This window comes from Humulus lupulus, chromosome X (assembly GCF_963169125.1).
Source record: "Humulus lupulus chromosome X, drHumLupu1.1, whole genome shotgun sequence".
NCBI lineage: Eukaryota > Viridiplantae > Streptophyta > Magnoliopsida > Rosales > Cannabaceae > Humulus > Humulus lupulus.
The window spans coordinates 55,895,980-55,908,351 of record NC_084802.1 but is presented as its reverse complement, the minus strand read 5'-3'; the positions used below and the strand labels follow the sequence as shown (position 1 = coordinate 55,908,351).

At 36.6% G+C, this 12,372-nt stretch overlaps 1 protein-coding gene across 2 annotated transcripts in view; it reads right to left on the bottom strand.

Annotated features, from left to right (window-relative positions):
* The window catches only part of LOC133805414 (DNA mismatch repair protein MLH1), a 67,607-nt gene that overhangs the window by 32,649 nt on the left and 22,586 nt on the right, over positions 1 to 12,372 (bottom strand). For both annotated transcript variants that reach the window (XM_062243594.1, XM_062243593.1), the window contains exons 8-9: positions 2,103 to 2,172; positions 1,832 to 1,967 (exon numbers count right to left, since the gene is read on the bottom strand). In XM_062243594.1, the coding sequence (XP_062099578.1) occupies positions 1,832 to 1,967; positions 2,103 to 2,172 (206 nt within the window). The remainder of the gene's footprint in view (positions 1 to 1,831; positions 1,968 to 2,102; positions 2,173 to 12,372) is intronic.

Sequence of the window (12,372 nt, the reverse complement as noted above, 5' to 3'; positions counted from 1 at the left end):
TAGGACGACCTAATCTATAATGAAGAAGCATCACTTTATTTTAACGAGAAGATGAAGGTTCGGTAACAAGAAGACAGCTGCTTCCGCTCCCATTCGTAGACCTTTTATGCAAAAAATAATAGAGCCCCGATACTTCCTTTGCACTCCCAATCATCTGACCCGAGACCTGGTCCTGACAAACACATAAACTAGGTGAAAAATTAACCGCACAGTCGAGATCTGCAGTTATCTTGCTGATGGACAGCAAGTTACACGATAACTCAAGTACATAAAGAACATTTTCAAGTAAAAAATTGGGATTAAGGTGAACTGAACCAGTACCAGTCACACGAGTGAAAGAACTATTGGCAATCTTGACCATGCGATTACCATTGTATGGAGAATAACTAGCAAACAAGGATCTATTGCCTGTCATATGATCGGAAGCACCCGAGTCAACAATCCAAGGGTCCGAAGCAAAATAAGAGGCGGCTGCAAGAGCAAAAAGTGTTGTACCATGTGTTGTTGACATTGCTGAATTCCCAGAAAAAAATTTACTCAGCTGATCCAGCTAAATTTTTGAGAAAGCACTGTCACACTCAAAAGAGGATGAAGCTTGTAATACTTTATTCTCAGTGCCACGAAGATGACGAGGAACCCAATCATCCAGTTTGCCATGAAGCTCCCAACATATGGCTTTTGTGTGGTATGGTCGTTGACAATGATCACAAAATTGAGATGGCTACGTAGAGTTTCGGTTATCAACGTTACGAGCAGCCAATGCCGAAGCCTCTGGACGAGAAGTATTCTTTTGTTGGACAGCAGAAGGAAGCATGACATGCTTGCAAGATTCTTGACTATGGACCTCGGCAAAAATTTCGTCCAAGGGAATGTTTTGTTGCTGAGAATGCAGCTGCGTACATGACCTAGGCGGTTGTCCAATCAGAAAATCATAGATCCTTGGTAAGGATTTTTTGATATATATCAGCATATTTGGGATCATGCCATTTGTGGAGAAAACAAATCCAATTCCTGCCAAAGTTTTGTTAGATTATTAAAATATAAAGTGACATTATTTTCACCTTGTCGAAGAGTACGAGCCCGAGTGCGAAGGTGAAACATCTGAGAAGCATCTTCAAGGTCTGAATAGGTCATAGTCACGGCATCCCAAATCCCTTTTACCGTTGAATAAAGGAGACAAATTTCAGCTATAGAATTCTCCATAGAATTAATTAACCACGACATCACCATGGAGTTGTTGATGTCCCTATCGGAGTAGGAAGGGTCAGAATCTTTTGGAAGTGGTTTGGAGCCGTCGATGAAGCAATCTTCCCTTTGCTGCGAATTACAAGCTGGACCGATCGGGACTAGCTTAAAAATTCCGCCCATTTAATTTGAAAGCCGAAATTTGAAGAGAATAGATTTTCAGAAAGAGAATTGGGAGTAATTTGGAGACTGGTGGAACCGAGTCCGAAGACTCAGTCGGAACCTAGTCTTCGCTTACTCCTGTTGAAGTTATATTTTTTCAATCACTGAATATATTTTCAGCTCTGATACCATTAAACTATATTCAGCAAGAAAAAATACTTAAAAGAAAAAGAATTAAAAATGAGATCAATTGTATCTCTTTTATCATATATTTATTAGGGCTCATAATACACATTTATACAGAAAAAATTTGATAACAATATTCCTAAAACTAAGGAATAACACTTTGATAACAATATTCCTAAAACTAAGGAATAAAACTCTAACAACCTAACAGCACTTAACCATGCCAAAAATATCATATATATATATTGACTGTCATGTACCTAGGTGACTTAAGAATCCAACCTTATAGCAAGCCTACCTTACTGAAGTCAAACTAGAAATCCCTTCTAGATGGCTATGGGGCTTGGCTTGCATGTAGGCATGCAACCTTCCAGCAGGATCTGATGAATCTGTTCTAACCATTTTATGCACTGGAACCTTCGGAGGTTTTGATCCTATTAATCATTTAAAAATATAGAACAAGAATAAAGAAAAAAACAAAACATTGAGTATCTTCAATCAGTTACAAATGAAAAGAGTAAAGCTAGCCAAGGGTATGCAACTAAAACTAATCAAGGTAATTGAGTTACCAGATGGTGAAGGATTTATATCTGAATCCTTTAGTGAGCACACTTGACCAGATGAAGATGGCTCAATTGTCTGTTATGTGTACCACAAAAGAGATTCCAAGAAAAGAAAGTTAGAGAAAAGGCATTATTTGAGAAATAGAGTTGCAGAAATGGTTCTACAGCTCAATCAGAAATGAATAATGAAGTACTATACTCAAGGGAAAGATAGCATGAGGTAAACAAATAATAATTCGAAATAAACAAAAAGAAATTAAAATCAATTTTAATGGGTTGACACAAAATTTCTAAAGTAGAAACATGCTAAATTTTAGTCTGTTAGACCACATAATCGATATTCCTCCCAAGGATTGACTTCGTTTAGTTCTTTAATTACTCTAAGTTGAGAAAACATTTCAAATAGTGCTGTTTAATTTTGTTCTTCAGTTTTTTGAAAAAAAGATCAAACAAAACATTTGTTCTCTTTTTCATTTTTGTGTTTTTTCTTTAAATTGAGGATGTCTTATGGTTTTCAAAAGTTCTTTCAGTTTGTATACATCCATAGAATTCAATAACAAGTTGACATCACACTTCACAACCTAATGTAGAATGAGATATGCTATACTTGTGCAAAATCTAGAAAGACTTTCTTACCGTTTAAACGACACATTATATCACTACCATATGTTTTATTTTTTTCGACTTTCATGAATGCTATTTAGTAGATATTATGTTTGGCATCAAGGGGAAGCTTCCTTTCTGTAGAAGAGACTGTCTGTGCAAGGTATAACTAAAATTTCCTAATCTTGTCTCCCTGCCTCCCCTGTTCTTTTATTCCTTTCCCATTAATCTCTTTCCTTCATTTCCCTTGGCAATTTCCTCCCTTTCCCAAGTTGTTTCCTTCTACTTATTTTTATTTTTGAAACAAAACCTCATCTTTATTCATAGAAGTAAAAGTACAGAAACTAGGAGGCTCAAAATGAGCACATTACATGAAAAAAATGCCAATCTCTACATAAGTTGGAGAATATGACATCTTTGAAATCTTTGCTATCAAAAAGCCATAAATTAGACCAAACACCCGAGGAAGGAGGGGGCCCTAATACTTGAAAACAAGGATTCTCTATGGGAAGAACAGGAGCCCAATATTTAACTTTTTCCCATAGAGAATCCTTGTTTTCCTCTCCATCAAAGATTGTATTGTTCCTTTCAAGCCATAAAGCCCACAAAATAGCACTACGACTCCCGCTTTTCATAAGGCTAAGAGGCTTTCTTAGCTTTATTACCAAACACATGGTGGATTAGTACTTCGCCGCAGTAGTTTGAAAAGCACCCCACAATATGAGTTCCCTCAAGAAATTAGACCAAACACCCGAGGAGAAAGAGCAATGAAGGAACAAATGATTCATATCTTCTTAGCAATTCTTACATAAGATGCACCTCCCTCGAGAAAGTGTACAAAACGGTCTTCTCCTATGAAGATTTTCATGGACACTGAAATGGTTGAGACACAAGCCAAACAAAAACATTGATTTTGGAAGGCACAGAACATTTCTGAACCTTATTTGTCTACTTTACAAGACTAGAAGAGACCTCTCCCACTAGCAAGTTGAAGACTGATTAGCAAAAAACAATATTTCAGAGGAATCACCTAACCATACTCTCCCAATCTCCATGGTTTTTTGCAACAATCTCTACCTTATGGGTTTTTATATGCCCCTAAATTTTGTGTTGTTTGGAGTTATGTGAGATGAAAAGAATTGCATTGTTTTAATTTTCATTGAAAGGTGATGCACATATATATACAAAACTAGTGTTGGCAGTATATATACAATCCAAGTCAAAAATTGAGTAATTTTCTGGTATTTTAGTTCTTCACATTTAACATATATTTATACAAGGCTAGGTTACCCTAATTGTGAAAGAAAGAAATCCTAGAATTAATACAAAGAAATCTGTATAATAACTATTTTCCTATCATAGACAATTGCTAGAATATTCTACATTTTACAGCAAATAAACTAAAAACAGAAACTTCCTAAAATAGATTTATTTTTTCCAACACTCCCCCTCAATTCCTAAAATAGTTTTATAAACTAATCCATCTTCCACCTTTTCCTTCATGAAGTGTTTATCCATTTTTACATGTGTTGTGCGATCATAAAGAACTGGATTATGAGCAATCAAAATAGCAGCCTTGTTATCACAATACAACCTCATAGGTGATGATGGTGATATCTAAAATTCTCCCAACACTCTTCTTATCCACAGAATCTCACACATACCATGTGCTATAGCTCTAAACTCTACTTCAACACTGCTCCTAGCTACCACATTCTGCTTTTTACTTCGCCATGTAACTAAGTTGCCTCCAATGAATGCGCAATAGCCCGAGGTAGACCTTCTGTCAACTACACTTCCAGTCCAATCTGCATTTATATAAGCTTCAACTTGTAGATGTCCCGAGGTCTAAGCATAAGGCCTTTCCCAGGTGTTCCTTTTAGGTACCTTAGAATTCTGTAGATTGCCTCGAAATGAAGTGGTCCAGGTGAGTGCATAAACTGACTCACCATACTCACTGCGAATGCTATGTCTGGACGTGTATGAGATAAATAGATCAGTCTCCCAACTAATCTCTGATAACACTCTCGGTATTTTACATATGCCAATGGCTCGGGTTGCAACTTCACATTTGGTTCTACTGGAGTTTCAACAGGCCTACACCTTAACATACTTGTCTCCTTGAGTAAATCAAGAACATACTTACGTTGACTTACGAAAACACCTTCCTTGGACCTAGCAAACTCCATTCCGAGGAAGTACTTCAGCATGCCCAAATCTTTTATCTCAAATTCGTCAGGAAGTCTTCTTTTTAACTTTTCTAGCTCACTATGATCACTCCGATTTAACACAATATCATCCACATATACAATGAAAATGGCTACTTTACCTTCTTCCAAGTGTTTATAGAACATCGTGTGATCAGCTTGACCTTGAGTGTATCAATGGCGTTTTATCACCCTACCAAAGCACTCAAACCACGCTCTAGGAGACTGCTTGAGTCCATATAAGGACTTCTTTAGTTTACACACTTTCCCAACTCCAAAACTCTTCTTAAATCCGGGTGGACTCATGAATACTTCCTCTTCTAGATCTCCATTAAGGAAGGCATTTTTCACAACTAGCTGGTATAAAGGCCATCCTGAATCAACAGCAAGAGATAATAGCACTCTGATAGAATTTATTTTTTATAACAAGTGCAAATGTCTCTTGGTAGTCAATCCCATAGGTTTGAGTAAAACCTTTTGCAACCAGCTTAGCTTTATATCTTTCAACACTTCCATCAACTTTGTTCTTTATTGTAAAGACTCATTTACATTCTACAACCTTTTTTTCTTTTGGTAACTCTACAATCTCCCAAGTATTATTCTAGGTTAAGATCTGATTCAAGGGTTGTTTCTAAGACAGGTTTAGGTCCAGATTTTTCAGTGTTAGAATTAACTAGTAACGACAAATTTGGTTCAGAAAATTTTGGAGACAAGGTAGGAGAATTACCAAGTATTGTTGGAGGACCATCGCATAGGGCTTCAGTTGGAACATGTGCTTGAATGATTTGGTGGTCTTTACTTCTTTCACTATCATTTTTTCTAGAATAAACCACATGCTCAAGATTTGTACGATTTTTAATTAATCGTAGTATTTCTTTTTCTAATAGACCAATTTCATATTCACACTCAGTAGGTTGAGTTTCTTTAAAAGGAATAGGAATATCAAGAATAATATTGGGTAAAGGGTCAATTTCCCAAAAATTTGATTCCACTCATTTCTCCTCCTGAATTGAATTTTTGGTAAAAGCCCGAGTATTTTCTAAGAAAGTAACATCCATAGATGTATAAAACCGTTTGGTAACAGGGTTAAAACATTTATAACCCCGTTTATTAGGAGGATATCCTAGGAAGACACCTTTCAGCTCTAGGTTCAAGCTTAGACTTAGATATTTTAGGGATGAGCACATAAGCGGTGCAACCAAAAAATTTCAGAGGTAAGTCTGAATAAATTCTTGAACCTGGAAAATTTGTTTTTAAGCATTCTAAGGGAGTAATGTACTGCAAAACACAAGTAGGCATCCTATTAATAAGATAAGAAACAGTGAGAACATCTCCCCACAGATATTTAGGAATATTCATATGGAACATCATAGCCCTAGCTACTTCTAGCAAATGTTTATTTTTACGTTCAGCTAAGCCATTTTGTTCAGGGGTATTGGGACAAGTGGATTGATGTAAAAACTTTTTTTCTATTAAAAAACTGCCTAAGATTTTATTAAAATATTCAGTCCCATTATCAGATCTTAGAATATTCATTTTGGTTAAAAATTGGGTTTCAATCAAAGTAAAAATCTCGAAAAATTTGTGCTACTTTAGATTTTTCTTTTAGTAAATAAACCAAACAAAGATGAGTATGGTCGTCAATAAAAGTAACAAACCATTTTTTACTGGAAAGAGTGGTAACCTTCAAAGGTCCCCAAACATCACTATGAAAAAGATAAAATAGTTGTGAAGGATGATAAAATTTGGGAATATAAGAGTTATGGTGGTTCTTGGCCAATAAACAACTATCACAATGAAAAGATAAAGGATTCAAATTTTTTAATAATCCAGGAAACAAATGTTTTAAGTAAGAGAACTTTGATGGCCTAATCTATAGTGTGAAATCATTATTTGATCATAAACAGAAAAAGAACTGATATTACTAAGTCCTTAAGCATTTTAATTACTAAGATAAAATATTCCCAAAATAATAAAGACCATTAATCATCCTAGCACTGCCAATCATCTTCCCCAAGTTCAAGTCCTGAAAAATGCAATGAGATTCATAGAAAACAACAGAACAATTAGAATCTCCAAATAATTTGCTAACAAATAAAAGATTACAATGAAATTGAGGAACATGGAGAACAAATTTAAGATCTATTCCCTCAGATAATGTAACTAAGCTTTTTCCTGAAACAGGTGAGAAACTACCATTAGCAATCCTAACTTTTTCAGTAGCAGGACATGGTTGATAGGATTTAAATAATTTAGGTGAATTGGTCATATGGTCAGAAGTTCCCGAATCAATGATCTACGGAGTGGCTGGTCTAAAAAAACAGTTGAGCATAAATTTCAGTACCTGTATGTGCCACAAAAGCAATAGAAATACCAGAGGATTGTGGGTTGGACTTTACTAGCGCCTGAAGATGCTCCATCTGCTCTTTGGTGAAGGGGCTTGTCTCGGCCTCATTAGCTGTAGGAGTTCCACGTCCTGCCTTGTCAGCCTTGCTCTTCCAGTTGACTAGTTTCCATGAATTTTCCAGCAAGTCTCAGGAGTATGGCGTGACTTATTACAGAAATCACACCAGACCCTTGGCTTCTCATCAGATTTTTGTGAACCAGTCCTACTATAACCTCCTGAAGATGCCAAGGCTGATCCTTCAACAATAGTTCTAGCAACCCTTTTTCCTAGCATAACATTCCTTCTACTCTCTTCTCGTCTCACCTCCGAAAAAACTTCACTAATGGAAGGCAAAGGTTGCCTACCAATAATCTTCCCCCTTGTTTCATCAAACTCAACATTAAGACCAGCCAAGAACTTGTAAATCCTATTATCCTTAACAGTCTTCTTATGGTGATGACCAACCTCAGCAGATTTCCACTCATAAGTGTCAAACAAATCTATATCCTGCCATATTCTTTTCAACAAAGTATTTAGTAACATTATCCTCACCTTGTTTTACATCACCAAGTTTGAGATTCAACTCAGATTTGAGATTGATTCCCTAAATCAGAGTACATCTCGGTCTCATTGTCCCATAGTTCTTTGGCAGTTAGGTAACACATGTAATTCGAGCTAATCTCCTCCTCCATAGAATTGACCAGCCAAGTCATAACCATAGAATTCTCTGCATCCCTAGCAAACGCTGGATCATCCTCCTTAGGAGCCACCTTCTCGCCAGTCAAGTAGCCCATCTTTCCACGTCCTCTCATATGCATCCAAATTAATTGAGACCATCTCAAAAAATTATCACATTTAAGTCTAATGGTGGTAATTTGAACAAGGCGAGATTCAGAGGTGATTTTAGGGTTTTCGGTAGTGTTAGGAGTGACAGTGGCATTGGCTGGGTTGGTGTCGGATTCAATGGAGATTTCAGACATTGTGAAGGGAAGGGGAGAGAGGGTTGGCTCTGATACCAAGCCAGAAATTGGGTAATTTTCTGATATTTTATTTCTTCACATTTAACACGTATTTATACAAGGCTAGGGTATCCTAATGGTGAAAGAAAGAAACCCTAGAATTAATACAAAAAAAATCAGTATAATAACTACTTTCCTATCATAGACAATTGTTAGAATATTCTACACTTTACAGCAAATAAACTAAAAACAGAAACTTCCTAAAATAGTTTGATTTTTTCCAACAGGACGAAGGAAGATGGCAAGACTTGTCATACAAAGGAAGAAATAGGATAAATACCCTGACATTTACCTTTGCGCAAAGCAATAGGAAGATCATCGCTTGGGACAGGATCTTAGGACGAAGCAAATTACTGGTAAAGGACACGAGTCTGGAGGCATCTATATTCATGATAAACCAATTACAAAATTGGTTGCTTGCTCTGGTGTATAATCTCCTTTTGAGGCTTATTGTAGGTTGGGTCATCCTTCTCTTTGAAACAGAGTCTTTGTGCTTGGTTTGGGAAATTTAGTCAGGCTGTCGAAAATTTTGGTATGATGAAAAGTAAGTCTCACCATTCTGTGTTCTACAAACGAACAAAAGCCGATATCATTTTGTTAGTTCTGTAAGTGGATGATATTGTTATTACTGGAAGTGATACTATGAGAATCTCATCTCTTAAGTTTTTACTTCATACTCAGTTTCACACGAAGAACTTGGGGATGCTAAAGTATTTCTTGGGTGTTGAAGTCACAAGGAGTAAAAAAAGGTATCTTTCTATCTCAGAGAAAATATGTTTTTGACTTATTAACTGAGACTGGAAAAATTGGGAGCAAAGCCTTGTAGTGCTCCAATGACTCCAAACATTCACCTTACAGGATATGGTGAACTATTTGAAGATCCTGAGAGATATCGAAAGTTGGTTTGAAAGCTAAATTAACTTACTGTGACTCGTCCAGATATTGGATATTCGATTAGTGTTGTTGGTCAGTTTATGCCATTCCCAACAATTCATCATTGGGCAACATTAGAGCGAATTTTATGTTACTTGAAAGGAGCACCCGGACATGGTATCGTGTATGCAAATCACGGGCACACTCATATTGAATATATTTCAGATGCAGATTGGGCAAGTTCCAAAATGGATAGAAGATCCGCTTCATGTTATTGGGTTTTTGTTAGAGGAAATTTGGTTTCATGGAAGAGTAAGAAGCAGAAAGTTGTGTCAAGATCCAGTGCAGAATCAGAATATAGGGCAATGATACATTCTGTGTGCAAGATAATGTGGATATATTAGCTCTTGACTGAAGTAGGTCTTAAAATTTCAGTACCCACAAAATTATGGCATAATAACCAAGTTGCCCTTCATATTGCATCTAATCCTATATTTCACAAGTGTACTAAGCATATCAAAATTGATTATCATTTTGTCCGGAGAAAATTCGGTGAGGTTTGATTTCTACAGGATATATGAAGACTAGAGAACAATTAGGACACATCTTCACGAAAGCTTTGAATGGGGTTCGGGTTGATTATCTATGTAACAAGTTGGACATAATTAATATCTATGCTCCAACTTGAGGGGGAGTGTAAGGTGTATATTAGTTGTATTTAGCTATCTAGTTTCCCAATTTTATAGTTTCCTAAGATAGATTCCTAGTTTTGTATATCCATATATGCCGCTCTTTTCAATGGAAATCAAGTTGAATATCATTCTTTTCATCTCACATAACAACTAGGAATCTATTTTAAGAAACTACATAATTGAAAAACTATAATTAATGCTAATTAGACAACTAATATACAACTAACACTTTCCCTCAAGTTGGAGCATAGATATTAATCATGCCCAACTTGTTACATAGATAATCAACCCAAACTCCATTCAAAGCTTTTGGGTCAAGAGTGCACCATAACCCCACTGGTTATGGGAAGAAACAAGTCCGTTTCCCCACTGGATTTGGACAAAAATCAAGTTCGTTGTCACCTAAGTCGATTTCTAGTCTTAGGTATTGGAGTTTTATAATAGAACACAAGGCGTTCATGTTGACCCTCTCCAGAGATGGTGGGTCAGTTCGGATTTGTGAAAGGACAAGGTTAACAGGTTATGAGATTGTTATATCTCTAGATGAAGCTATTTGGCTATTAGAAGAGGTGGAATGGTTGATTGGTGCTATGGATAATCTTAGGTAAATCGGAGGACTTTCAGGAACAATTCCTTAAGAATGTTGTTGGAATGTTTCCAGAATGTCAGAGGAGTTTTCATGAAAACAACAATCCTCAAACATAGCGCTATTGATTCGATCATTGTTCTTGAGGAGGGTTCCGCCAAGGGATGGAAAGACTTAGCGAGTTGCTTGAATCAACTGGTTAGGAAGAAAGGAACTAATCCACATGGGGCAACTGGACGAAAGGTGGACAACTCGATTTCCTAGGCTTCCATAGTTTGGAGGAACTCAAAATCTAGATTCTTAAAGGATGAGACGGTCTTAGGAGAGAAGGAAGCAGATGATAAGGTCGAGAAGAAGGTCTTAGGAGGGATGGAAGCGGATGATAAGGGCAAGAAGTCTATCAATAACTGGCGGTGTGCCGTTCTTATGCTCAGGGAGGATTGTCGACTCCCCAGGTCAGCTATTCAAGTTGGTGTACAATGCTAGTTGGGGAAAATTTGAGATTCTCCAGCTTTTCCGATGACGGAGTTGTTATTTGGTGTGCCAATGAGAGGGAGCAAAAGACTTTGGCCTCTCTTGGAACGATAGTTATCCCAGTAATCACAGCGATAACCTTCATTAAATGGAGTTGGAGTCAAACATAGGATAGGAAATATCGTGCAAAAACGAATGGAATGGTGTTGAAGGAATTTCGTTCAACATATGGAATCACCATGTCTTTAAAGTGATCGGTTCTCTCTGTGGACGTTTATTAGAAATCAACAAAAACACTTTAGAGGGGAAGAATATGAACTGTGCTCGCTCAAAGTTGTTGGGAATGAGTGTGGGTTCATTCCCAATTGTATTTCCCTTCCGTACAAGGGTGATTCCTTATTATTGCGATTGTTTAGTGTAGAATTATGTAAATATTTTATATTTATTTTGTATCAATTATTTAGGGAAACAGAATAATCTTATATCCTAATATATTGTATATCCCTGATTTTTAGGAGATTAGTTGACCTAGGTTAATTGTATAGCTTTGTAATCTGCCTATTAATATGTAATTCTTTGATGAATAAAATTATTCCAGCCATTATTCAAAAATCTACATGGTATCAGAGCACGTTGAAAATTCTATGCCCTAATCGTATTTTTTTTTTTTTCTTTTCTTCTCTGCCCTAAATGCACCAGCCCCTAAAATCGAACCAGCCCTTCTCATCTTTTCAACGCATCACATTCTTCATGGCTACTGGAAAAGAAAGCCTAAACTCAGACGCATCCTCCTATCCATCAACCCTCTCTAATCCACATGCATCAATAGGTTCTTCATCTCACAGTAATGATGTTGTTTCTCTGGTCACCAGCCACAAGTTCAATGGCCATAATTATCTTCAGTGGTCACAGTCAGTAATGATGTATATCGGTAGAAAGGGGAAGGAAGAATATCTCACAGGGGAGATTGAGACTCCAAAACCAGACGATCCAAAGTATAAAAATTGGAAAACAGATAACCACATGATCAAATCTTGGCTGGTTAGTTCAATGAATAATGATATAGGAGAAAATTTTCTTTTATATTCGACAGCCAAGGAACTTTGGGATGCTGTCAAAGACTCTTATTCTAGTTTTGATAATACATCAGAATTATTTGAGATTGAAGCTGCTCTTTATGATCTCCGCCAAGAAGATACTACAGTCACACAATATTTTAACACTCTTACTCGTTTTTGGCATCAATTAGATTTATTTGAAACTTATTCTTGGAAGTGTGCAGATGATACTACTCTATACAGGAGTATTGTAGAGAAAATGAGAACTTTCAAATTTCTTCATGGTCTCAACAAGGAACTTGATGCTGTCAGGAGTAGGATCATGAGTATCAAGCCACTTCCAACCGTCAAAGAAGCATTCTCAAAGGTTCAACATGA